At 48.0% G+C, this 26,738-nt stretch overlaps 1 protein-coding gene across 1 annotated transcript; it reads left to right on the plus strand.

The window, feature by feature from the left end:
• The first annotated feature begins 2,985 nt into the window (after positions 1 to 2,985).
• LOC138515496 (fatty acid-binding protein, intestinal-like) lies at positions 2,986 to 23,546 on the plus strand. The gene is made up of 4 exons (XM_069630309.1): positions 2,986 to 3,176; positions 10,805 to 10,977; positions 21,240 to 21,347; positions 23,211 to 23,546. The coding sequence occupies exons 1-4, from the start codon at positions 3,110 to 3,112 to the stop codon at positions 23,259 to 23,261; spliced, it is 399 nt and encodes a 132-aa protein (XP_069486410.1). The 5' UTR covers positions 2,986 to 3,109; the 3' UTR covers positions 23,262 to 23,546.
• The last annotated feature ends 3,192 nt before the right edge of the window (positions 23,547 to 26,738 follow it).

Below are 26,738 nucleotides of genomic sequence, written 5' to 3' on the forward strand. Positions count from 1 at the left end.
AAATGGCCTTGACTTACTGATTAAAAGACAGAAGGGGCTGATGCATCTGAGATGATTAGACACTCAGGTGGCTCTCCTACAAGAGTGTGGGGTGCAGCATGCTTAAGAAACAACGGGGGGGGCAGGTGGAGGCATTGGAGGCAACTGGGCATCAAGGAGGAGTGGCAATATTAGTGCACAAGAATTGTACGTTGCACGTGGACAAGTCATTTGCGGACAGTGGCGGGAGGTGGCTAATTGTCACTGTGTAAACTGGATGGAAACCTGCTAACCATAGTGAATATCTACGGCCGAATCACCAGGACAAGGGTTCCTGGGGGACCTTGAACAAGCTAAGGAGAAGCTTTGCTGTTGGGGGGGTGGCAACCTGCAACTGGATTTGGTGATGGATAGGGAGTCCCGCACCCCGCTGAGGCCGTCCAGGATATATACAGCATTCGAGGGGTTGGTAAGGGACAATGACTTACTGGATGTGTGGCGGATGTGCAACCCTGAGGCGCAGTGGTATACATTTTTCTCCATCGTCCACGAATCCAATTCTAGGATAGACTAAATTTTCATGGGGAGAGGCCTGATGCAACTAGTACAGGGCATGGATAGATCCCCAATTCTTGTGTTGGACCTTGCTTCAGTGGGGGTGGACTGTGATTGTGGGACGTGGCGTGGAGGGAGTAACAGATGGAGGCTCAATGTGGATCTGCTCACAAGCTCAGATTTTATTCAGTCTGTAGAGTCTGTTACGGAGGACTTCTTCAGGCGTAACAGAACAGCGGAGCTCTCAGAGGGACTAGTCTGGGAAGCTTATAAAGCAGCCGTTTGGGGCATATTATCTGGTATGTTGCAAGGTGGAACAAAAGGACCAGGGAAGAGGCTAGTAGGGGGATTCTAGCTATTAAAAGTAAAGAGGTGGAGTACCTAAAATCCCCGACCCTGGACGGGCTGATGGCCTTGGTGAAGGATAAAATAGAATACAACAAGAAGTGCTCAGTCAAGGCTACAGGGCTATTGCTCAAATACAATTCCACATTTTATGGTGGGGTGAACAAGGCCGGGAAGCTCTTAGCAACTTACTTGAAAGTAAGGCGACAGAATAATCGGGTGGTCACTTTAGTAGGGGGGTAGAGGGGTTCCTTTCGGACGATGGGGGCATTTCTCGGAAGTTTGCCTCCTTCTAACTGATGCTGTACATGCAACAGTCCATGCCTACAAGTGATGAGATTGGCGTGTATTTGATGGGTACGCCTCGCTTGGAACAGGTCGGTGGGCTCAAGAGGGACCTGGCAGATTTGGGGCGGGATATCACCAAGGAAGAGATCGCATTGACTATTACTAAATTGAAGGTTGGGAAAGCCTTTGGTCAAGATGGACTGCCGATCGATTTTTTCTGCACCTTTATGGGCTTGTTAGCCCCTAAACTGGTAGAGCTCCAACAAGGGTACATCAGGGATGAGAATCCCAAAGGGATGTTCTACGAGGGCATGAACCATGTGTTGCCGAATCCTTGCCAGGATCCTACATTGTTCTGGTGGGCACCCTCTATCAACACCCTCGTGTCACTGTGTTTGTTAACGGCGTGATGTCGCCATTCTTCACACTTACGCGTGGGATGAAGCAGGCATGCCCGCTATCTCCACTGCTTTTTGTGCTATCGCTCGAGTCCGTGTTACAACACATCATGGCCAGGACGGACATTCAAGGGGTGGGAGTGTCGGGAGTGGACGTGAAGGTAGCAGCATAAACAGATGATGTTTTAGCCCTGATGGAGGATCCGCAATTGCCGCCCCCACCCCTTTTTTTGCATGGGATTGCATGCTACTCCAAGGTGTCGGGGTATAAGTTGAATGTGGAGAAGATGTAAACTATGCCGGTGAATTCTCTCAGCCTCCAGTCTCAATGTGTGGCAGCTGGGATCCTGTGGGCCCGAGGGGGATTCATTATCTTGGAATTGAAGTCCGGTCCGCGGTTGGAAGCTCAGTGAAGGCTCGCACACAGGTAGTCTTGTCTAAGGTATAGGCACTTGTCGAAATGGTCTACCATATGACTGTTGTGGTGGGGTTATAAATTAACCTGTCGTCACAGTGCCACACACAGACCCGGGTAGCTCGGGCATGGGCAAGCTTGGCAGTCTCTGCAGGACCCTGTGTGAGCAAACCCGCAGTCAGGGTTCTGCAAATGCAACTTTGCTGAATTTTTGGGAATGTATTTACCACTTTTTTTAACCACATAAATAGTGGGGGGAGAACTACCGGCCCGCTCCCCTCCATTCCGCAACCAGCCCTTCAAAATACGAAACCAAAAAATAACATTTGTGGGTTGGTGGCAAAAAAAAAAAAAGTGGTAAAATAATCGGCCGATATAAATTCTGCAAAATTGCACTCGGTAAAAGACTAGATTTACCTCTGAAAGGCAACTTAGAATGCATTGTTCATTGTTTTAAAACTAAACATTGATCGATGGCAGAGCAGTCTGCTGCCAAATAGAAACTAGGGCCAGTTCGGGGTGATTTGCACTCTATGCAGCGTCCCTTGTGTGTGGAATAAGAGACCGCAGGGGAGTTGGTCCATTCATGTGCATAAAAAGAGTGCACAGCACTGGCGGCATTGTCTCTCAGCCCCCCCATGACACAATAATGCAAACTTCATATGAATGATGGACGGGCGAGCACCATCGGCCACAGAGTTACCCCTGCCTCCCAGATGAAAACGTGACAGTCCTGTCCTTGCTTTTCTCTCTCATCTCGGAGATGTGGTGAGTGTGTGCTCTGAAGCAACTCATGGTGGTTTGCAGCTCACGCAGACAGCGCGTCATCTGGTTTACTCAGGTTCACACGGGCAGTATATGATCGTCCGTCCAGTTTATATCATGTTCGCACTAAACTCAGAGGACAAAGTTCATCCAACTGTGTGGGAGGCTGGGTAAGGCAGAGGGCAGCCGGTAACGTGACCTTGCAACTATTGGGTAAGCCCCTGAGCTTTAGACGGCCACATCACAGCGCTGATGCGCAGAGATAAGCGGTGCTGTGTGTGTATATATAGCCGTTCCTGTCGAGTCCGCGGTGTCTCGGGTTGCTTCAGATGCTGCTTGTGAGAAGCCCCTGCCTCCAGACAACATGGCGTTCGACGGCACCTGGAAGGTGGAGAGGAGCGAGAACTACGACAAGTTCATGGAGGCAATGGGTCAGTCTTGCTTTGCTCTACTGTTTCACGGGCTGGTAGGGGATGGGGGATAAGAGGGCAATCCAGGAGGGGACCTCCTTGAAAACTCTAAAGGTCACCGCGAACAGTGAACCCCAGATGGAAGTAGCCCGCGTCACCACACATTGCAACAGCGGCGTTCAAGTGTGTGCGGCCACGTGGAGCGAAGTGCCACTTCCACGTACAGCCCCCTCCCTGGTAATGTCCTTGCCTGAAGGGCCAGTCGGTGCCCCCTTGAACGCCCCTCTGGCAGTCCTCGAGGCCGCGCCTATTGTCAATGTGCTGCCGGCTTCCCATTTTGCCAGTGAACACATTTAAGACCAGGCCGTGAATGCATTTGGGATACTTTTGCGTGTTTTCCAGTGTGTTGCCCTTCCTTTCATATTCTAATGAGACTGCCAGGTGACCACGCATTGGGAAGAAGCAAACAGTATGTTGATGAAATACCTCAAGAACAATTCGTTGACAAATGAGAGCAAGAAAGAGTGTGCAAGGGGAAGGGTCGGAAGCAAGGAGCAGGACGTTTAGGCGCGACCGTTTTGGCGCCCGACGTTCTGGCGCTGCTGTTTCGCTGCAGCCGGTAGGGAGCAAGGACCTTTTGGCGCCGGTATGTTTTGGCGCAATGACAAACCAAAACCTGCCTTTCTTGTGAACCTTCCCAATGCGTTGTCTTGGGAGGATAGCTCAGCGGCAACGTGCTCGCCTTAGCAGCAAGACAACATGGAGCCACAGAGGTTCAATCCCCGGGGCTGCGCTCAGCAACCTCTGTGTATTAAGTGCATTATAAATAACCTATCATGTCATGTGATGACGAGTGTCTTTTACCATTGAATCCTCTGTCCCTGGGATCCCTCCTCGCTACTGTCTTTCCTTTCTCTATGACTTTTCTGTGTGCCACTTTAGTTTGCGTTTTATTGTGGAATCATATTTGCGCTGGGTTCTGATTGTTTCAATCACTTGCTCGTGCTCACAATAGCACGCAGATTCACATGACCTTCCCACGTGAAAGGGGTAAGTGAGGAAACAGCCCTGCGCAGTAAAGACGCGCACAGTTGTATACTGCGCTCGCAAGACACGGAATCCACTGGACTGGGGTACAGTGAACAGCATATCCCAGATGTGAGGGCCCTTGCTGGAGGTCTCCTGCTCCCCAAATTGGAGAGTGCATCCTTTTCTCTTTGGGGACTGCACTGTCGCCACTTCTGTGGGTTTTTATCATCAATGGTATGTGGAATGGAGACTCTGTATTTTACCCGTGTATCAGCCAGGCATTATCCTCTCAATTGGCCCTCGTGCATTACGGATATGCAATCTAGATATATGTCATACTGCCAGACTACGCAGGAACGCGCACCAGGGTGTTACTAGGCCAGCGAGCTGCTAGAATATTGAGGCATAGGCCTCACGTGCCTCGTGCTCTATAAAATGGAGCATCATACGGCTCCAGCAGCCAGTATGGTGTGATCACCTGGCACTTAGCAGAAGGGACCAAAAGAGCTTCGAAAACCCAAATGGACGTCCAGATGAGAAAGAGTTGTGTTGTTTCAGTCAGGGGTGTTGCTAGGTCTGGAAAAGATCCAGGGCTAGGCTCATGTCGGCACTGACGGTAGCTGGCCTTATTTTCAAATGCCTGAACGACTGAACCCCAATATACTTGAAAGATAAGATTCAATCTTATCAACCAGCGAGAGATCTACGATCTAAGGACTGTTTGCTTTTGTCAATCCCCCCTTAGTGTTTGCAACAAGGGGAGACAGAAGATTTGCAGTCTTTGCTCCGAAACTATGGAACTCGATTCCCAGAGACACTCGAATCACTCTATCAGTTTCGCAAGGCCTTGGAGAGGTCTCTGTTTAGATAAGGGTCCTTGCAAGACTACTGTCTTTTCCTATGCCTCGGTTGGGAACTCTTGTTATGCTTCACTTAAATTTGTGGTTTCAGCTGCGCCGCTCTATGGTTTAGTCCGTCATGTGTGCAATATAAATATACAAATACAAGTACGCAGGGGAGTCGCTAGGCCTGGAAAAGACCCGGGGCTACGCTGATGTCGGAACTGTTGGGACTGGGGGCTAGCTAGCCTTTTGGCTGTAGCTCCTGAGATTCTATCCGGGGCTACAACCAAAAGACCAGGGGCTATAGCCCCCTTAGCCCCCCCCTAGCAACGCCCCTGCAAGTACGTACTGTGGGGACTCGGGTTTAGCTAGATTTCTGGATTTAGCCTCTGAGCGTCTATCCGGGATTACAACCAAAAGACCTGGGGCTATAGCCGCCTCAGCCCCCCCTATAGTGACGCCTCTGGTTTCAGTGAATTAAATAGCACATCTTTTGTGATACAGGGCAGACCCACAGCGCTAGAAACCCAGGAACGTGCCTTGCCTGCCTGCAATCATAGACTCTTCTCCCATTAGCAATGTGCCACACTGCCAGAGGCTGCCCTACATATGGTCACTCTCCATTCATGAGAAGGGTGTTTTTGTGTGCATTGCTGTGCATTTAAAGGGCTGCCAGCAGGCGTTTCCAGATGGGCCGTGCTGTCAATATACCATGTAAATCACAGGCATATAGCTACAATACCTTTTATGTTTTGATTTAAAGGCACCTGTGCAATACAAATATGGCCTGCTTCAGTAGATGTCCAATTGAATAGATTCTGAACGATTATACCTTTAACCAGCTTTTCCAGGCCATAGTCTTCTGAGAAATTGCCCACATTTTCCGGTACCTTCATAATTAGGGCTTAGTAGAAGCTGTGATTAGTGTGTTACACCATGCAGGTAACTTCCGTGCATGTGGATTGTGTGATGTTGATTGCAGTAATAGCTGAGCTGCAAATTATTTCCTGCAAATGTCACACGTTAACAGGCCGTGTGCAGCACAGCAACTGTCAGCGGTGGGACATTTGCAGGAGATAATCCAAACGGAATTGGACACTTGCGTTTGGCACTTCAGCCGCGCCTAAACGAGCCTGGCGCCAAATGGCTCGCGCTTAATTGTCTTTCGCGTCGATCTGACCGCACCAAAAAGGCCGGCGCCGAAAGGATGTTGCTAAAAAGGGGTGTACCGCCCAAAGCATAAGCCATGAGGGGAAGCGCGGTAGAAATAAGGGGGAGAAGCAACAGTGATGCATGTCAAACATGGGTGCGGGGGTTACAAGGAAGGAAAGTGGGCACAGGGGAAGAGAGAGAGTGAGCAGGGGAATACACAAGCGATGGATTGGTAGGTTGGCTAGGGGGGGAGGGCAACAGGAAGTAGTTTGGCAGATTCGGGCAGGTGCCGAGGAAGGCGTGAGGGCGAAAGGAGAGAATGGGGGGATGAGGTGAAGGACGATTAGAAAGAGGGAGGGGCAATAGGTAGAAGGGCTCTTATTGGGGTAAGTCCAAGTGATGGCCACGGCAGGGGTGAGGGGATCAAAGTGGATAACGAGGCGAGGTAGCAGGGTGGGGAAGAATCAGAAGGGGGCATCAGGGGAGCATAGTGCTGGCAGGGCGTGCAATACCCAGGCTGGAGGGGATCGCACGAGGGCTGGAATGCAGGCAGGGCAACTGCTGGGACACCAACCAGGGGAGCTCTTGGGGGAGGGGTCATGCTCTCGGATAGACTGGATAGAATGAATGGGAAAAACAACGAAATGGAAAATCAAGCATTATATTATTTTTACAAAAATTAAATAAATGCCCATGGCTAGAGAGGGATGGTTAGGCAGACCAAGGTGTTGACACGATTGGAACCTAAGGATCCAGTCGGGGAGAGGGGGATGAGGAAGCCGCGCCCGGGGCAGAATCCTGGCGCGAGGTGCAGAAACGGACCCCCAACACCTGTGAGATAACTGCTGGCTTAATAAAGCGTGCGCATATTCAACTTTTCTACCTCATCAACTGGTGTTGGTTCATTACTTGCAGGAGGGGGGGTGCAGAGCACTGGTGGGGGCACAGGACAGGGGGCAAGTGCCGGTGGAGAGGAATGGCATGGCAGAAGGGAGCAAGAGTGGGCTGTCAGTGCTGTGTTTTGCGTCGTTTTCTTCACAGCCCCTCCATCCCCCCCCCTCTCCAGCTCTTTCGCGCTGTTTCTTTCTTCTGTCTAAAACATCAGCCACGGCCAGATTTAGGCCCGATTTTGTGCGGTGTGTTTATGTTTTATAGTGAAAATAGTTTTGCTGAAACAAATAGAGCAGCCAGTGACTCATTTATTACACGTGTAAATAACCACACGTGCAATGGAGATTTTATTCTAATGCATGTTGGTTGCTATTTATGCTGTCCCTGTGAAATCATGCCATGTGCATGTTAACGGTATTTAAGGTTTCTTTGCAGCTGTGCAGAGGACCATAAACTACACACAAGAAACCATACATCAAGAAAAACCTTGCAGGCACCTCCTTCTACCACTTAGCCGCAAAAGCCTGGAACAACATCCCAAAAGAAATAAGAAATACCAAAGATCACCTAAAATGTAGGAAATTACTTAAAACCTGGCTCTTCAACACCACAGACTCAAACTGAAAACCAAAACAACAGAAAGGAAAGGGATGACTAAACTGGAGCGAACACGGACAGCTCCCAGAACCGACAGGGAAGCCCCCACGGCACCTGGATGTGTGATGCCGGGTAGAGTGAAACACAGGCGACACCCATGGAGACGGAATCAACACCCCCACCTAATCCCACCCATCAACCGCTCTCTCCCCGGCCCTTAGTTGCCACCAGGTACCACAGTGTAGTGGAATTGTCGGGATATTGGCAATCACCACACTAGCTGAGCTGTGGACATTGGCAGGTGCACTGGCCATATGAGTGGGAAGGGAAGACAGGTAGGGCTGTGAGGGAGGCTGGGGGATGAGGAGGCCAGATGTGAAAGGGACCTTGAAGGCCGGACTGACCCAGATCAGGACAGAGGCGCAGAGGTGCTCCCGAACCCCAACTGGGGAGATTACACAAGCCCAGCGCCTCAATTCAGGATAAGAGATGCTAACTAACCAATTGCACTAACAATTTCCCCCTCTGCATGCACCTCTCAAACTCCAAACCAAACACAACCACAAACCTACAGCACAACAAACCGCACAAACTTCATTACTTTGCAACAACAAAATAAAAACACACATAGACTCGCACAACAGTACACGACAACTACCGGCCGCAAACACCCCAGGCCCAGCCAACTGTCCCACCGGGCTGAGGCCGCCAACAGCACATCACTGCTCTGTTGCACTTTTTCAGCATCCTCCCACTAACGTGCCCACCCCTCCCTTCCTCTTTCAGAGCCTCCAGAGCGCCAGGGGACCACTCCGGTGGTGATAGTGTGCGGTACAAAGGTTATTTAACATTAACATTAACACTGGTAGGATCAAGTCACACAATCAAGCCACAGTCTGAGGGTGAGAACAGGCACATATTCACTATGGAAGTCCCAGCATTTAATTAAATGTTTTCAAGCAGAAACTCAGAAAATGCAGCAAACTAAAGTCTCCATCACTTTGAGAGAAACCCTTTGCCAAAGACAGGTGTCTCCAGAAGGTGTGCGGTAATTACAGGCATGTTGCATCCTGCGTCCAGCTCTTTCGTGAGAGCCCAGTGAATATGTTTGGAGATTAACAAAGTTCAAGGTGGGGCTCCTGTTGTGCAACCTCAGTGATGACACCCTTGTCCACGCCTCGTTATATTCAAGCACACCGGGCATGCCAGAGCCTCCGTAATACTTAAGTGTTTTTGTTCCCCCTGTATTTGCAGCAACCACCAAACACTTTGGTGACTGTGTCTGGGCACTGCTGGTAGCTGCAATGCCTCATGCATGATTTGTGCATAGAGGCCTTCCTGGATTAAAGTGATTAGGTTTGATTGGGTATTATGCACGATAGTAAAGCACTGCATTAATAAGTAGCTATACATCTGCGGGTGTGCACCTTGTAGCCACCTGGCAATTTCACAAGTCCCCCAGTTCATTAAGGGGTCTTCCATGATGGAATGGGGTTGGCTGGACTGGGTCCAGCTGTGGCATCTGCCCATGAGTGCATATGAAGTAGTCAAGCTTGCCTGTTGATCAGTGCTCTGTGGATGGCCATGTGGTCTGGTGGAGCCGGAGAAGGACTTATAACACATTGCTAGTGTGTGACGAGCCACATGCCGTCCAAGGCGACCGTCATGGACTTCATATCTGAGGGCAAGTGGAGGGCCCCAAACATCATTTGAAGTTGGCCCCTGCACATCTCCCACCGCCCCCTGGGAGAGCAGGTTGTCATGTGCATTAGGGATATCAGTTGCTGTTCCAGCCCCTGCTCACAAGACACAGCGCAGTGTTAGATTCCCTTTAACTTCATTTGCTAAAGTTGCTCAACTGCAGCTGGAAGTTCTCTAAATTCTGATTTCCCTGTAAATGAAAGTTCAAATTAAAGGTCAGGGCATAGCTAAGTTTCCTAAAAGAACCAACATTGCTGCAACGTCTGCCACTAAACGAGACACTTCAGGAAATACTTTTGAGTGAGTAGGTGTTTGCAGAACACTGACACTGTGCTTTATCACAGTCCAAGCTCCCTCAAAGCACTAAACATTAAAGGCGCAGTCCCAGGCCAGCCATGATTGCGCTCAATCTAAATCAATAATTTCCTACATTTTCAAATTTGAACTCTAACGGTCCTTGTGAGCATATGCTGTTGTGTGGTGTATGATGAACACGTCCGAGGTCAATTGTGTCTTCAGGCCCTGGGCGTGTGGAGCTGCACTCATCTGCTCTATGTGCAGCACACTGTGGCGTTAAAAGATTGCAGCACATTCAACGTGACTTTATAACACATTCATCAACAAATTCACATTTCCAGCGGAATCATGAAAATGGCAGAAGGGAATGGGAGCAGGCGGCATGTTTACTCCACGCCCCAAAACATGTATTAGAAGGGATTGTTTCAGATCTAGTCGTTTCTAGGTTGCAGTTTGGTTATTGTTACCACTGAGGCCCAGAGTGCAGGGCAAATCTCAGCTTTATCAGTTTAACGACTTTTGAGGCGGTGTGGGGTTTGATGCTAATCCTACGCTCACGAGCCCTTTGAACTCTGCCCCTCTGACAGGAAGTATTTTGTTAGACTTAGTAGAATATGATGACCTCTTGAGTCATATTTTCAAGTGGATTGATTAATGTTTGCCAAGCTGTAAGAACATGGAATCATGGTCTAAGGGGCAGTTCAATCTGAGCAGAAATGTTAGTGGAGGCCTTTCTTGGCTCTCAGGGTATATATGCAGCCTTTACTCACACACAGCTCCTCGTGGTCCACACCCACCTTCTCACGCCCCCACCACACCATCCTCTATTGGCTGCACTGGGATCCATTTGCCTCTAAAGACACACACAGAATTATGTTGTGATCATCTTGAGAACACCACCCCCCACACAGAAAGGTTGCGCAGTGTGCGCTACAGTGGGATCAGCATTGCGATCATCTGACTGTTGTTGTGGTGGGCTACCTGCAGCCCTCCAAATATTTTGGCTTACAACTCGCATCAGCCGCAACAAGCATATTAATTTCCGTGGGATCATGGGAGTTGGAGACAGCTTGAAATCCACGCGAACCGCCACTGAGTCTTATACAGCCTGATATCTCTTTACTTTCTCTCTGTCTGCAGGTGTCAACATCATGAAGAGGAAGCTGGCAGCCCATGACAACCTGAAGAACACCATCCAGCAGACCGGAGACAACTTTTCAGTTAAAGAGTCAAGCACATTCCGGACCATCGAAATAAATTACACCCTTGGTGTTCCGTTTGATTACAGCCTGGCAGATGGAACCGAACTTTCGGTAAGATAGGTCTTCCTGTACCTTCACTTATAAAGTTAGTGCCAAGGATATTAATTCATCATAAACTACTAACATTCCTTGTGTCAAGGCAAGGCAGACCTAGAGATGGGATGGAGTCACGGCGTGGCAGGATTGGTTGTGCCGGATCTTTGCATTGAGGTTGATGCTAGTTATGAAGATGAGGTTGGGAGAGTGAATGGTGCCTTTAGTAGCACACTATGAACCACTGTTGGCCACAGGATGTATATGTTTCACAGCTTCTTCATTCTTTTCAATGTCTTGGCGGTATTAATCCATCTTCTGCTTCAGCTCATGGAACGTTACCTCCCTGCATGTTATTCTGGTGTCTGCTACAGTGATGCTTTATTTCTCCTCTGTCCTCCATGTTAAGACTCTCCTGCTACCACAATATCCCTATTCCATTTGGTACTTTCTTTGAAATCTGTTTACTGCTGTCCTGATCGAATATTTGTATTGTATTTGTATTTTTATTGATTTATAAAGCGCCTTACGCCAAAGCGCTGTACATAGAACAACATAATACATAAAAAATGAACGGTAAAACTGTTGAAGCATTACAATATGAATCAATCAAACAACAAAACAGTGGAAAGAGCAATTAACTGAAGGGGAGGGAGGAAGGGAGATGGGACAGGTTAGTGGGGAGTGAAGGAGGAGGGCAGAAGGGGGAACGGGAGTGTAGAAGAGGGGGGTAATGGAGGGGAGGGGAGAGAGTAAGGGAAGAGACAAGAAGGGGGAATTAGAAGGGGGAAGGAGATTCAAGGAGGAGGATGGAGAAGGAGAGATTTAAGGGAAGTGCAGAAAGAAGTGAAGGTGGGGAAGAACGGATGGCAAGAGGAAGGGTGTTCCAGTGTAGAGGAGCTAAGAGCTGGAAGGAGCGAAAACAGGAGGAAGCACAGAGGGGAGAGGGTGAAGTGAGAAGGAAATGGTCAGTGGACCGAAGGTGACGGGAGGGGGAGTAGAAGGAGAGAAGGGAGGAGAGATATGGGGGGGCAATACCATGGAGAGATTTGAAGACAAGACAGAGAAATTGAAATTTAAGTTGGGAGTGAAAAGGAAGCCAGCCAAGGTAGGAGAGAGAGGAAGAGATGGAATCACAGGAGGTAAGGAGACAGAGGGTGCAAACAACAGAGTGGTAGATGGATTTAAGAGGGGCAAGGTAAGAAGTAGGAACTCCAAAGAGTAAGGAAGAGGAGTAGAAGAGGCGGGAGAAGATAAGGGAGGAGATTAAGAATTTAGTAGCGTGGAAAGTGAGAGAGGGACAGATTTTGCGAATGTTTTAGAGGTGGAAGCGGCAGGAGCGAGAAGTGAGGGAGATGTGTTGGGAGAAGGAGAGAGAGGAGTCAAAGAGAACGCCTAGGTTGCGAGCCTGAGAACAGATAGGGAGGTTGGAGGGAGAGAAGTGAATGAAAGGGGGAGGAGAAGAAGGGGGAAGAGAGTTAGAGGGAAAAAATATGACTTCAGTCTTGTCGGTGTTGAGAGAGAGAAATCGGGAAGACATCCAGTTCTTGATGGCAGTAAGGCAGGAAGAGAGTTGTAGGTGGAGGTCAGTTGAGAAGGAGGAGAAGGAGAGGAAGAGTTGAGTGTTGTCGGCATAGAAGTGGTGGGAAATGCCAAACGAGGAGATAACAGGAGCAATGAGGGAGGTGTATAAAGAGAAGAGGAAAGGGCCTAGCACAGAGCCTTGGGGTACGCCATATTCAAGAGGATAATTAGGAGAGGACCGGCCGACCCCAGGAGACTGTAAAGGAGCGGTAAGAGAGGTAAGAGGATAACCAGTTGAGTACAGAGCCATAAAACACAGAGGAGGAGAGAGTGTGAAGGAGGAGGGGGTGATCGACAGTGTCAAAGGCTGCAGAGAGATCAAGGAGAATAAGGATAGAGGATTGTTTAGCATGGCGGGCAGTAAGAAAGGAGTTCAGAATAGAGGTGAGAGCAGTTTTAGTAGAGTGTTTAGGACGAAAGCCTGATTGGAAGGGTGGTAGGAGAGAGGAATTAGTGACAAAGGATGAAAGTTGAGAGTATGCAAGGCGTTCGAGAAGCTTGGAGAGGAAAGGGAAAAGAGAGATAGGTCTGAAATTCGAGGTGAGACGTGGGTCAGCAGAAGGCTTCTTTAGTATGGGGATGATCGTGGCATGTTTAAAGGCAGAGGGAAAGTTAGCGGAGGAGAAACAGATGTTGAAGAAGGAAGTGAGGTAGGGGACAAGAAGAGGGTAAATCTTAGGGATGAGAAGGGAAGGGAGAGGGTCAGTAGGGGCAGACGTGGGGTGAGCTTTGGATAGGAGGGTGGAGACTTCAGAGGGGGAGACAGGAGAGAAGAAGGACATGCAGGAGGGAGGAGGGGGTGGAGAAGAAGAAGGGAAATCAGAGGTGGGGGTAATAATTTTTTACCGAAGGGGAACAATCTTAGAAGAGAAGAAGTTAGCGAAGTCTGAAGGAGAGAGTGAAGAATTGGAGGAGGGATCAGGAGTGGGGGGAGAGAGAAGTCGAGAGAGAGTTTGGAAGATACGGCGGGGTGAGTCGCTTGAGATTGAAGTAGGTTAGAGAAGTAAGAGGATTTAGCTGAGGACAGACAAGAGTCATAGATGGAGTGATAAGAGAAGTAAGAGGTTTGGTTAGATAGCGAGGGAGGTTTGAGCCATAGTCTCTCAAGATATCTGAGAAGGCGTCTCATAGAGAGGAGATGAGGAGTGAGCCAAGGTTGAGAGGGTTTCCGGATAGGGCGGAAGGAGGAAAGAGGGTAGAGATAATCAAGGGAGGATGAAATAGCACAGGAAAGGGAGGAAAGAGCATCATTCGCCGATAATAAGGAGTAGTCATGGAGAGATGGGAGAAGAGAAGTGCAAGTGTCGGCGAAGAGTGAGGGGTCAAAGTTGCGGAAGTCACGCCGTGAGTAGACTGGAGAAAGGGAAAATGAGAGTAGTGCATGGTCAGAGAGATAGACAGGAAGGGTAGAGACAGGTGATGGGGGGGTAGGAAGAGTTAAAGATGAGGTCAAGGGTGGAGCCAGAGGAATGTGTAGGAGAGGAGGGGAGAGGGGAAAGGAGGTAGGAATCGAGGATAGAGAGGAGGGGAGAGGATTGAGGGGAAGAAGGGAGATGTAGATTAAAGTCGCCAAGTACTGACAGAGGAGAGGGGGAGGGAGAGATTAGCGAGAGGAGGTGATCCAGGTCTTCATAGAAGGAAGAAAGAGGGCCAACGGGACGACACCCTTGTCCACGCCTCATTATACTTAAGCACACCAGGCATGCCGCAGACTCTTTAGTAATTAAGTGTTTTTGTTCCCCCTGTATTTGCAGCAACCACCAAACACTTTGGTGACTGTGTCTGGGCACTGCTGGTAGCTGCAATGCCTCATGTATGATTTGTGCGTGGAGGCCTTCCTGGATTAAAGTGATTAGGTTTGATTGGTTATTATGCACAATTGTAAAGCACTGCATTAATAAGTAGCTATACATCTGCGGGTGTGCACCTGGGAGCCACCGGGCATTTTCACAAGTACCCCGGTTCATGAAAGTGTCTTGCATGATGGAATGGGGTTGGCTGGACTGGGTTCAGGTGTGGCATCTGCCCATGAGTGCATATGAAGTAGTCAAGCTTGCCTGTTGATCAGTGCTCTGTGGAAAGTCATGTGGTCTGGTGGAGCCGGAGAAGGACTTATAACACATTGCTAGTTAGTGGTGAGCCACATGTAGTCCAAGGAGACCATCATGGTCTATGAGGTCCTGCCTATTCCCATGCACGCGCACCAGCAAGACTGCCATCGCAACGTGCATGCCTCTTTGAAACGACCAAGAGTACATAAGCTATGGAGGAATGCCACACATGGTTATTGGTCAAAGAACTTCTCAACTCTCAAGCATGTGTAATTCTTGATATCACTTACTAGGTGATCAACTAGCTACTGGTGTCAGTCAGCCACAGTGGGGCTGAAATTGGCAAGTTATAACTTAGTTCCCTATGGAGGCCAGGTGGTAATTTTTGGATCCACCTTGACCACTTTTCTGATGATTTCACAGTCCTCCCTCGGGTTCATGCATCAGAATCCTGGCCACTGGATTATGTGAATTCACGGCTTGAGTTAGGAAATGCTTGAGGCCCTGTGGTGTGCTGGGAAAGCAGCTATCCCAGTTATTCATGCATGTAACCAGCAACCTCAAGGGGGTGGGGGCCTTAGGTGTTCATTAAGCATTTGGTATGGCAGCATGTACTTACCACCCTGCCAGCACCCTTCCTGAACAGGAGACTGGCCAATTGCAACCATTTTAGTGCCAGCGTCCTTCCTTTCAAAATGCGGCTACACACTGAGTGTCTACTCAGGAGCCAACATGAGTAGGACAGCAAAGCATTGGGGATCTCCTTGTGCAAAGAGATTCATCAACTTGGCTCTGCCCTCAAATCTGTTGCTAACCCGCTGCCTACTTTTGAGAGCTACCGCTGAGAGGCTGTTAAATGTATGCAATAACCTAGTAAAGCGTGTCAGGGTGGCAGTAATGGGCAGTCTATGGAGGTGAAAACTGCCTGTGCCCCTCTGGCAGTCCTGTGATGGCTTTCTGCAGAGGAGCTTTTTCTGGCTCCGTAAGTTGCCACCTAACCAAGATTTGAATTATTTGGTGGAAAGGAAAGCCTGTCTTTAATGCCAGTTCACACTGCCCCATAAACTAGCTACGTGATTCATTTTATCAAAAGAACAGTGTAAACGACCCACCCGCTTCTCCCAATTGTCTCAAATTCTTTTTTTATTTATTTTGTCGGCAGCTATGCCTCTTCATCTGGCAGTGTTGCGCATACAAGACCATCAAACATTGCTCCTTTACTCTTGGATGCGTCAACATCCAGTGGCAACAAGCATTGGCAATGCCAATAGTTTTGCCATTTACTGTTCTTTGCCTTTTGCATTTATAGGCCCCAGGATGCAGGGAGGAGGGCTCAAACCTTCAACGGAGGATGCGAGAAGGGATGCAGGTGTACAAGTGCATGAGAAGGGGAATAAAGAGAGAGTTACAGAGCAGAGAAAGAGGGAGCGCACAGAGAGAAAGAGAGGAGCGCCAGGAGGGAGAGGCGCAAAATCAACCCTGCCTGAATAGAGTGTTTTCTGTTAACCCTGACGAGGGTGGGGACTCAAGGAAGTGTCTGAGCCCAAAACCCGGGCAACGAGGTGAGCCCGTCCCAGTTACTGCCAGATTGCGTGGGGGAACCTGGAATTCTCTACATAGCAGTGCAGGCCAGAACAGGGCGCTCGCCGTGCGGTGTGGGGAGGTGAGACACTTCTCTGGAACTGACTTCTCCCTACCAAGGCTATATGATGGTTGGCCCCCCACTGGATGTAGCCCGCACAACCCTGGATGGAGGAGCCATCGCTTCCCCCTTTTCCCCCTCTACCTTTCCACATCCTCGGTACTGTCAAACTTACAGGGTCCCCCGCTCTCTTTGGGGCAATGGAAGCAAACTACGGGCAGAAGACGGAGGGGGGGCATGTCGTTTCAAACTCCGGTCTTATGCAGGGAATGGGAGCTCATACTGGGAGTGCCCGCAGGAATGGAGTCCCTGCCCATCTGCACTCGGCCTCTGTGTGTGCTAAAGAGGGAGACTCTGTGGACCCTACCTTCAAGCCATCCTGTATTTCTGGCCCACAGGTGGGGTCTCTAACATGGTCCTATGTTCCCTCGCATGGTTCTGCCCTGATTCCTCTCCCCTTTGATGGCCTGGCAGACCCTTTCCTGGATGGATCTGTGCCCCTTGTCAATCTGTTAACCCCTAGAGGGGGCATTGACTGTGTGGCCACTGCCACTTTCTTGGACACTTTGGCTATCGAGTACGAGAGAATCTCTGTGGGCATTTCAAAGCTGACTGGTATGAATGTGTTGTTGGCTCCACCTTTTCCCCCATCTATGATTGCCTCCCTGGATCTGGCCCCTCTCTGTCCAACTACTGGTCCAAATTCTGGTGTCTTATCCCCGCATCCGCCATTGCTGCCCCAGTAGCCAAAACATACCCTCAAGTACACTCCCCTGCTTCTTCGGTGTCCCTGCCTCTGGAATCGGGGGGCGTGGGTTCAGGTGGCTTGGGTGGGGGGAAGAGGTTTAATGTTCCATCCAGCATCGGAAGTGAGTTTACGATTGATGCTCCCTCGGGGGCTAATTCCTTCCTTCGACTCAGCCCTCTTTGGGCTTCTAAACCCCCTTCAAAAGGAGAACATCGCCCATCAGCCTCGCCTCCCTCCGAACCTGCAAAACTACCAAGCTGTCAATGTCACCTTCTGCTCACAGAGATGGGCGAGATAAAAAATCTTCTATTCGTGTTGATCAAGAGGGTGTTGGGGGTCAGGGGAGAAGGTGGTGTGGGGAGTGGTGCTGAGGGTTTAGCAGGGGATGGCCCAGGGGGGTCAGAGGATCCCAAGTTATTGTCCACCAAAGGGATTCAGCCCCTGCAACCCTGCTTGTCTGCTGCTTCTGTGGTTATGACTCTCCCACCCACAAGGAGCCATCTAGAGGTGGGTCCCCCCTTACTCACCCCTTTTCAGAGGGAGCAGACTGGGTTTCGAGTCCCGGGGGTCGAGCGCTTTTCTTGCTGGAACTTAGAGGGGAGAGCTCGGGGAAACACATGCTCAGTGGGGAGGTTGGTAAGTGCTCCAATCCCTGGTCAGGGGAGACCTCCATCGGGGCACAATATTTACCAAGGTTTCAGCAGCTCGATCTTTCTTCATGGTGTCCCAAAACTACTGCCAGCTATGTTATGTTATGTTATATTATGTTATTCGATTTGTAGCGTGCCAAAGCCTGTGGGCATCCAGGTGCCGAGAGACAGTAAGACAGGCGGGAGCCAGAGCATATAGTTCTAGTAAAATGGCATCGTCTTCAGTTGTTTACAAAAGGCTAGATGGTCCTCTGTCTTTAAGTAATTGTAAGGGGAATGTATTCCATGCTTGAGCGCCTTGGACATGGAAGGTGCGACCTAAACCCCTAGATCTTTTTATCCGGGGTAGTTCGAGCAGGAACCTTTCGGCAGATCTTAAGGATTTCCTAGGTCGGTAGATACTAATCTTTTCCTTCAGGTATAAAGGGGCATTGCCATAGATACATTTATGGTAGGTTGTGAGCAATTTAAACTGAATATGTGCTGCCACTGGGAGCCAGTGGAGAACCAAGGGACACCCTCTGGAACAAATGTTATCACTGGTTACAGATTGCTGGGGAGTGTAGGTTTGTGTCTTGGGTCTCTTTGCTGGAGTGTACCAGACTGCCCAATTCTCCAGCTAAAACAGACACGGTTAAATTGGTGTTCGGGGACGCCTCTATGGCTAGGAACATTTTGAAAAAATGCAATGACCGATGGCGGACAAGGAAAAGTGGTATCACAGTCAGTTCACTCTCCATCCCGGCTTCTGTGCGCACCATGGGAACCCCCTCTAGGAAGAGCCCCCTCTCAGGGGCTAATCTGTCCATCTTGGGTCCGAGGCGCCTTGGGAGTCTCCTGAGGCAACGAGATGGTAGTGCTTGACCTTTGGTCAAAAGCACTGTTTGGGGGTATCCTTGGAGGGTGTTGCCTTTGCATGATTTCTTTACTTGTTTTTGTTGTATTTACTTTAATGATGTACTAGAAATGTTTTTTTAGGATGCACTTTGATGGCCTTTTTTGGCTGAATAAAGTTGTTTGATTGATTGAGAGATAGTGACAGCGCGCAGCGAGATAGTGGCAGTGCAGAGAGACAATGACTGCGGAGAAAGAAAGTGACTCTGCAGACAGAGAGAGCGGCTGCACAGAAAGTGTGACAGCGCACAGTGAGTGACAGCACAGAGAGAGGCAGTGCACACAGAGAGAGACAGAACAGAGAGAGAGAGTGGCAGCACCAAGTGAGTGGTTGAGCATGTGGAGAGAGTGACAGAGAGAGAGGCAGTGACAGCACATGGAGAGTGTGACGGATAAGAGGGGGGAAATCACAGCTGAGGCATATGTTGTCATAGAGTACCCTTGTCTTAACGTGTGCTCTGATGCTAAATATAGTCCACTTACCAACTGAGTTATACAGCCTTCCTGCATTCAATATCCAGTGTTGAGCAACGCATGGCCAGTAGGCATACCACTGCCATTGTGAACCTCAACAGAACACACACCAACTATTTGGACATCAAACTCTGACATCCATTGAGCTGTCGAACTGGCGAGAGTTGTGCCACCTGCAGCTTCCACTCTTCCCACCACACCAGTCCCCTTTAGGGTTGTCAGACAATGTTGCGGGTCTGGTCCATGCATTTGGTGCCTTTGCCGTGGATTATTTGTGGTGTCCTCACATCTATCCTGCCTTGCAGCACTTTGCCTGTCACTGTGGGTGGAGATGGGATTCTTAACCAGATGTATGTGCTTGTGGCCCTGTTACACTCACTCCACGTGCTCTGCATTCAGCGGGCCTCGTTACCTCTGTGCACGCTCTGATAGTTAACTCCAAAAAGGCAGTCTGTGAAAATAGGACTTTGCTCCTGTGGCCCAGCATTGTGCTGAACTTATCTCACACCCAGATAAGATTGGCAAGGCTTTGCAAAAACTTCTCACCCTCATAATCCCAAGATACTGGAGTGGGTGCGAAGGCCACTGACATGTGGCAATCTTCTTAATCAGGTGGTATATCATGTGTGTGCGTGTGTATGTGTGTGGGCACGCGTGCGTGTGTGTGCGTGCGTGTATATTCCATCATTTGGGACTGAAACACGGTTAGTATCTGTATCCAAACCCCCAAAGGGCAAAGGGCATGTTGGATTTCAGTGGGCAAATAATGTGCAGTTCAGATGGGCTTCAGGTTCGCAGCTTCTTTAGGAATAGATAGATGGATTTTAAAATAACGCAACTAGAAGTTTTATTGCAAATAAAACATTGAAAAAGCAAAAGGGCCAAGTATGCGTTCCTTGGTGGAAATTACAGTTGACCCTGATAACGGGCTCACTCAGGGTTTCTCAGATTGGACCATTTATGTTGAGATGGAAAAAATAAGGGGAACTGTAAAAGTGAAATGAAAATAAGAACTGAAACAAGTAAGAACATTTTCAAGAGGCAAACAGAATTAAGTGCAGTTTTCTCTTTAACAGTTAAGCAGAGGTAAAAGAAAACATGGAAGTAGTGTGTCTAGAAGAGGTCATTTGTAACTCACCCTCTACCAGCACTTGCCCCCTTCCCTTCTCCCTCTCTCTGCACTTGCACGTTCTGAATGCTCACAAGGCCTAGTAGGACCTGCTCTTTCCTGTCCATCAGTTTTATTTCTATCTGCCTGCTGGTCCCATCCTTTGCCCTGTGGGCGCTTTGAAACACAATTTCTTGTTGTGTAAGTGCCTTACAAATGCACAATAAATATATAAATAACTGGAATGTTCAAGTATAACAGGTAATAATAACCTGTGCGAGCCAGCTTTCCTCTGCACTTCCCTCTCCAGGAAGGTCAATCGCCTGTTTCTAAGACCTGTCTTTATTGTTCGTTTGGGAGGGACTTTCACCTTACATGGCAGCAAGCACTGACTCACATTACAGGTTTCCCATTTGCTTCTCACACATATTTCACAATTGCATCACTCACCACTCTTTTCTTTCAGCACAGATTTAGCAGAATCAACAACAGACCACGAAATAGATGCTTATCACAGACAATGCATACAAAAATGTATTAACACCTAAGCCTTTTCAGATAAATTGAACAGAAAAATGTATTTCATTAATTAAACATTACATTTGAAATGAGAAAATGGCAGATTAACCTTTCACAAGTAGACCCGATTGTGTTATTAAAAGTATTAGACAAAATATCTCAGATGAATAATACATTTCAGGAATAGAGATTTTCTGAAAGTCAAAGTGTATGGCCACTGTCAGCACTGGCGGCCATTTTGAGTCGATAGTGGAGTGAAATCCTTTAGTGGTTTAAGCGCTGGATTTGGAAACAAGGTTTTTTTTGGGCCCGAGTGTTTGAACCCCATCTATGCTGTCTGCTATATCCATGCTGTGCCCCTGAACCTTGATCAAAGCAGCTGGTTTTGGCAATGCTTTCAAAATGGTTATGTCATTGTGTATCGATGTGCAGGAAGACTAATGGCTCTAGTTAATGTTATTTGAAGGTGGCAATACTGCACAAATAGGCCAAAACCACACTATCTCCTCCACTCACCAGGACTATACCCCATGCCTCTTCTGCTGAATCGCAAATGCACCCACCTCTTCAACGCTTTCTCAGCTAAAACGTTCCTGTGTTTACATTTTAGGGTGCGTGGTTTATGGAGGGAGATAAACTTATTGGCACCTTCACGAGGAAAGATAACGGAAAGGTGCTCATGACACAGCGGGAAGTACATGGCGATGAACTTATCCTGGTAAGTTTCCACGTATTTACCATTTATTTATTTATTTTTGTATTTATGGTTGCACACAAAACCAGCACGCATTTAGGCGCTAGTTACAAGAAATGAGCGTCCAGATGAGTAAGGGCAAAGTAAGGGTAATACAGGTCAGCAGAACGGGTGAGTCGTGAGGTTCCTTCGGAAGGAGAGGTAGGAGACGTTGGCGTGAAGGGTGAGGGGTAGACTGTTCCAAAGGGCGTCTGCACAGGCAGGGAAGCTGGATCCCCTGCTTTCTTCTGGCGAGCCCTGGGTACGGATAGGAGGTGCTAGTTAGCTGAGCATAGAGTTCTGGCCAGTGAGTAACTTTTTAGCATCTGGGCAAGGTAGGAGGGTGCATCATTTGAGAGGCAGCGGTGTGAGATGGATCAGGCCTGGGGCAGAACTGCATGGGGTATTTGGCAGAAGACCCAAGTGGAAGTAGTGGAATCATCACATCAATTGCACAAAAAATGTCCAGTGACTCCAAGCCAGGGGACCAATCCCAATCCAAAAAGGGCTCGCTCACTAAAAAGGCCATGACGGAAAATGGCTGGACCAGAAAATGCATATGGTGCATAGGTAAGACCCAGGGTTGAACATTCAAGAATTGAAAATCATATTTCAGTCAACCAAGAAAATCAGATATCTGTTAGTGTCTTCACCATAAGACTATGACACACCATGAGGACATCGCCTACAGGGGTGGACGGGGAACCAAAGGAGGCCCTGGAAATACATTTCAAAGTTGCCCCATATTATACATTTGGAGCAAGCCCAACCCTTTTCCTATGATAACATTTGCAAATAAAATGCATAACCGCACAAAAGAGGCCCAGGGTGCAGAGGCCTTACAGGAAATCTCCAGAGTTGCCTATAGGCCGGGGCACCCCTGATCACCTATTCCAAATGCTTAGTAAAGAACGACTGAGTGAGTATTAGTAGGAAAAATTAGCAAAATTAGCCCATGGATTCCATTGCAGACTTCCCCCTCGGCCAATGAGAATTCTCAGATTATGATTCCCCACCCCCACAATAAAAAGATTTTCCTTTCCATTTGCATAATTGCATGTGCTAAAAGCGTCGTAGAACAGGGGAGGAGTCATTATCACTTGGGATAATAAGCCTTCACCATTTTATAGCCCTTGGCTTGGCCTGAAGCCATAATTTGCGGGCAGGTGATTATCCTGAGATAATGACTTCTGCCTTGGTCTATAAGGCTTAATTAATTGCGAGGCTACAGAAAAGGCTACCTCTTTAGTTCAAAGGTTTTCACACGTCAAAAAGCCATGACCCTAAAGTTTCCCAACAGTCTACCACACCTGCATAGCTCAGAACAAGCGGCCTCCTTACGAGTATGGGCGCATGATCATTGGTAATTCTGCCATATTTACTTAACGCTGCTGTCACTCGTATTGGTTTAAATCCACCAAATTATGAGTAGTGGTAAGGTAGTGTTGGCCTCATTCATGGCGTCGCAAAGGATTCTATTGGGGTTTTGGGAGAATCCTTGCCTGTGGTAAATCCGCTGTCAGTAAGTCCTCAATTTTTCGAGGTCAAGTAGAGGAAAAACTCCCAACCAAGTGCCTTCACTATCCTTTCAAACTTGGATTATGGCCATGCGGTAAAAGTAGTGGTCATTCCGCTGCCAGCATTTTATTTTACCACGCGGCTATTCTGGCAACCAGGCCCCATATGTTAGAGACATGGACCATGTCCCAAAGCTTTTAGAAATGTACAGGCATGTTGAAAATAAGCAAGAGTTGTATCGTACGATTTTCGAGGTAACCATATTTCTTTCGTGATTCCTCTCCTCTCGCCAGTCACACTGAAATCAGCATCGATCTTATTTCTTTTCAGACATACCAGTACGAAGGCGTTGAAACCAAGAGGTACTTCAAAAAATGTTAACAGTGAAGTGAACATTCCAACCAGACCAGGAGGACCAAGAGGAAGCGAGATGAAAACACCATACTCTCTCATGTCTGGAAGATGGAGCTCTCACGTGACTGGCTGATTGGCTGCCATGTAAACACGCCGCCATTTTCAGTCCTGTTGAACCGTGCCAAACCCCAGATAGAAGTGTGCAAGAAAAAAAGAAAAGCGTTGTTCGCTTTAAATGTCCACTCCCAATGCCTTTTTTGTTCAATATTACTTTTTGTACTTGAAATAAAGATATATTGTATCTAAAATATAGTTTAGTTTAGTTTAGTTTATTATTTGTAAGGCGCGCCATGCCCTGGAGCATCAGGGTGCACAAGACAAGAATATGCTCAACTTCGTTGCAGGTACATCTACATGGTCATAGTACAGTATACAATAGACAAAATATGTACAGGTACATGTGCATGGTCATAATACAGTATACAATAAGCAAAATATGTACAGGGCTGGAACTAGGTCTAGAAAACAGGTGATACAGGTGTAGGTATACTTAAAAATGTAGAGGTAATATACAGTGGAATAAATACAGTAATATACATTGGTGTAAATACAGACCGAAGTATCGGTGCTGGGGGCATGCAGGTGGATCGCCAGTGGGGACAGTCAGGTCAAGCAGGTCAGAGAAATTAGATGTCATTGGCTCTCAGCCACTTGGTCAAATTCTGCCTGAATTTCGCGAAGGGCTGGGGTTCTCTTATGTCATGTGGTAATGAGTTCCACAGCTGTGCTGTTTTGAATGCGAAGCTGTGTCCTCCAATAGTGGCACGTTTAAAGCGAGGGACATGAAGGCAATTCGCATTGGCCATTCTTGTGGGTCTAGATGAGGTTCTTAAGTGTAGCCTGTCCATGAGGTAGGGTGGGGCCATGTTATTAAGACACTTGTGAGTAAGGGAGGCAATTTTGAGTTGGATTTTATCCTGAGTGGATAGCCACTTATATTCTCTTCTTATAGAGGAGATATGCTATTTTCTGTTGATCTTGAGAGCAGCTCTCAGGGCATTATTCTGGAGGACCTGGATTTTGTGGATAGTCTGTTTGTTAGCCCCAATGTAGAGACCATTACAATAGTCCAGTTTGGACAGTATGAGGGCTCTGGCAAGCGTGATGCAGCTGTCTGAGGAGAGGAATTGTTTGCTGACTCTAATGAGTTTGCAAGTTTATGCCGTAGTTGAGGCTAGGGAATTGACTTGTTTGACAAAGTTTAAAGTGGCGTCGAGGTAAAAACCTAGGGTCTTGACTTCCTTTGCCACTTTGATATTATTCCCGTTGATAATGAAGCTTGCATAGTCGGGGTTAAGTTTAGTTATGTATGTCGGGGTGCGTAGGATTATGAGCTCAGTTTTGTCGTCGTTCAGGCATAAGCCATGTGTGGCCATCCATGCCTGAACGATGCTGTAGATTTTATTCACTAAGGCCAGAACCACGACGTAATCTCCTGAAAGCGGAAGGAGGATCTGGGTATCGTCTGCGTAGTTGGTGTAGGCGATACCCAGATGATCCATTTCGTCAAAGAGTGGCTTTGTGAATATGTTATAGAGGGTTGGTGACACACAAGATCCCTGGGGTACGCCGCACGTTATAGGGATCGGGTCAGCTGAGGCTGATGGAGAGAAGACTCTCATGGTGCGGTTACTCAAGAAGGATTTGATCCATATTATGGCCTCTTTGGAGAAGTGAGCAGCAGAGTCTAGGTGGCTGCATAAGACTGTATGGTCGACTAAATCGAACGCTGCTGAGAGGTCTAGCAAGAGGAGTAAGGCTGCTTGGTCATTGTCCCTACATTGATCTATTTGGGCCTTGAGATCGATCAGGGAAGTCTCAGTTCCATGCTGTGGGCGGAATCCAGATTGGCGGGTTCCGAGCAGATGGTTGGATTCAAGGAAGTTTTGTATTTGCATGTATGCCACTCTGTCTAAAATTTTTAGAAGAAAGGGCACAGTCGTGTAAGGCCTAAAATTGGTGGGAATGGCCGGGTCGAGGGTTTGCTTCTTTACGAGTGGCAGGACCCACGACTCTTTTAGATTATTCGGTACAGTGCCGGTGGTGAAGGATGAGCTGATGAGTTTAGTTATGAATGGCGATAATTCTCTCGCAGCATCCTTAATTAATTGGGCAGGGCATTGATCGCCTTTACAGTTGGACGGTTTGAGTCCCAGGATAATATTTTCGACTTCAATGGTAGATACCTTGGAGAAGCAGAATCGTGTTACTTGTTTAGGTTTAGGTAAGGGTGCTGAGGTGAGAGCGGCATGTGGTGTGAGAGATGCTTTTTTAAGGGCGACTTTAGTTTGTAGGTTAACTACTTTGTTGGTAAGGGCAAACTGTATGTCTGAGCACCATTTTCTGTCTTTGGTGCAGTTTTCTTGGGGAGTGATAGGGGTTTCCAGCTCTTTCAAGATACTGAACAGTTCTCTGACACTTGATTTGGATTGGGATATTCTGGTATTGTGTTTCCTGTTTGGCTAGTAGGATATCTTTTTTGTATTGGGAGGATACTTTTGCAAGGTTCAGTTTGTTTTCTGCTGTAGGAGTGAGTCTCCATATGGATTCTAGTTTTCTTTTAGTTAACCTGAGATTTTTTAGGTGAGGGGTGAACCATGAGTTGAGATGTTTTTTCGGTTTGCTAGTTCGTAATTTGAGCGGTGCTATGTGAACTAGGGCTGTGTTCATAGTTTCATTGAAGTGATCAACTAGCACATTAGGATCCGTGTTGGCTGGGAGCGAGTTTAGTTGTGGTAGTATGATGGGCAACAATTTTTCCATGGTCATCAGCTTTTTGTTCCTCGTGGGTATAGGAGGGGCAGGTGTGGACTTGGCTGTGGCTGAGTTTGTTGCTACTGTAAATAGTAGTAGATAGTGGTCTGTCCAGATCTGGGGAACAGTATCTGTGATGGTTACTCCACAGTTGTGTTCAGCTATCCAGTCAAGGATGCAACCTTTGTTATGAGTGGGAAGGTTCACTCTTTGGGCGAAACCCAATTCTTTTAGGATCAGCGCAGTAGCTGTGGACTGGGTGTCCTTAGTGTCATTGTAGCCTAGGTTGAAATCACCTAGCACTATTACTTGGGAGGTGCTTTTCAAATTTTTGGACAGGGTGGTGGAGAGGTCCTCAGCAAAGGTTCCAATAGGACCTGGAGGACTGTAGACCAGGACGATGTTTAATGTTTGGGAGCTAGCGGTGGCGATTTTGACCGAGAGGCATTCACAAGATTTCGTGATAGGGGATGTGGAGATTCTCATATCAAGACTGATCTTGGCTATAATGGCTAGACCCCCACCTCGGGCGGTGTGTCTGTCTGCTCGTATGATGGTATAATTATCAGGAACTGCTAATGAGAGGGCGGGACCCGCTGCATCGTGAAGCCATGATTCTGATATGGCCAGGAAGTCTAGGTGGTCTGCAAGAATAATATCTGAAATTTCTGTTGCATGAGCGACTAGGGA

This window comes from Ambystoma mexicanum, chromosome 6q (genome assembly GCF_040938575.1).
Source record: "Ambystoma mexicanum isolate Mex_15411 chromosome 6q, UKY_AmexF1_1, whole genome shotgun sequence".
Lineage (NCBI taxonomy): Eukaryota > Metazoa > Chordata > Amphibia > Caudata > Ambystomatidae > Ambystoma > Ambystoma mexicanum.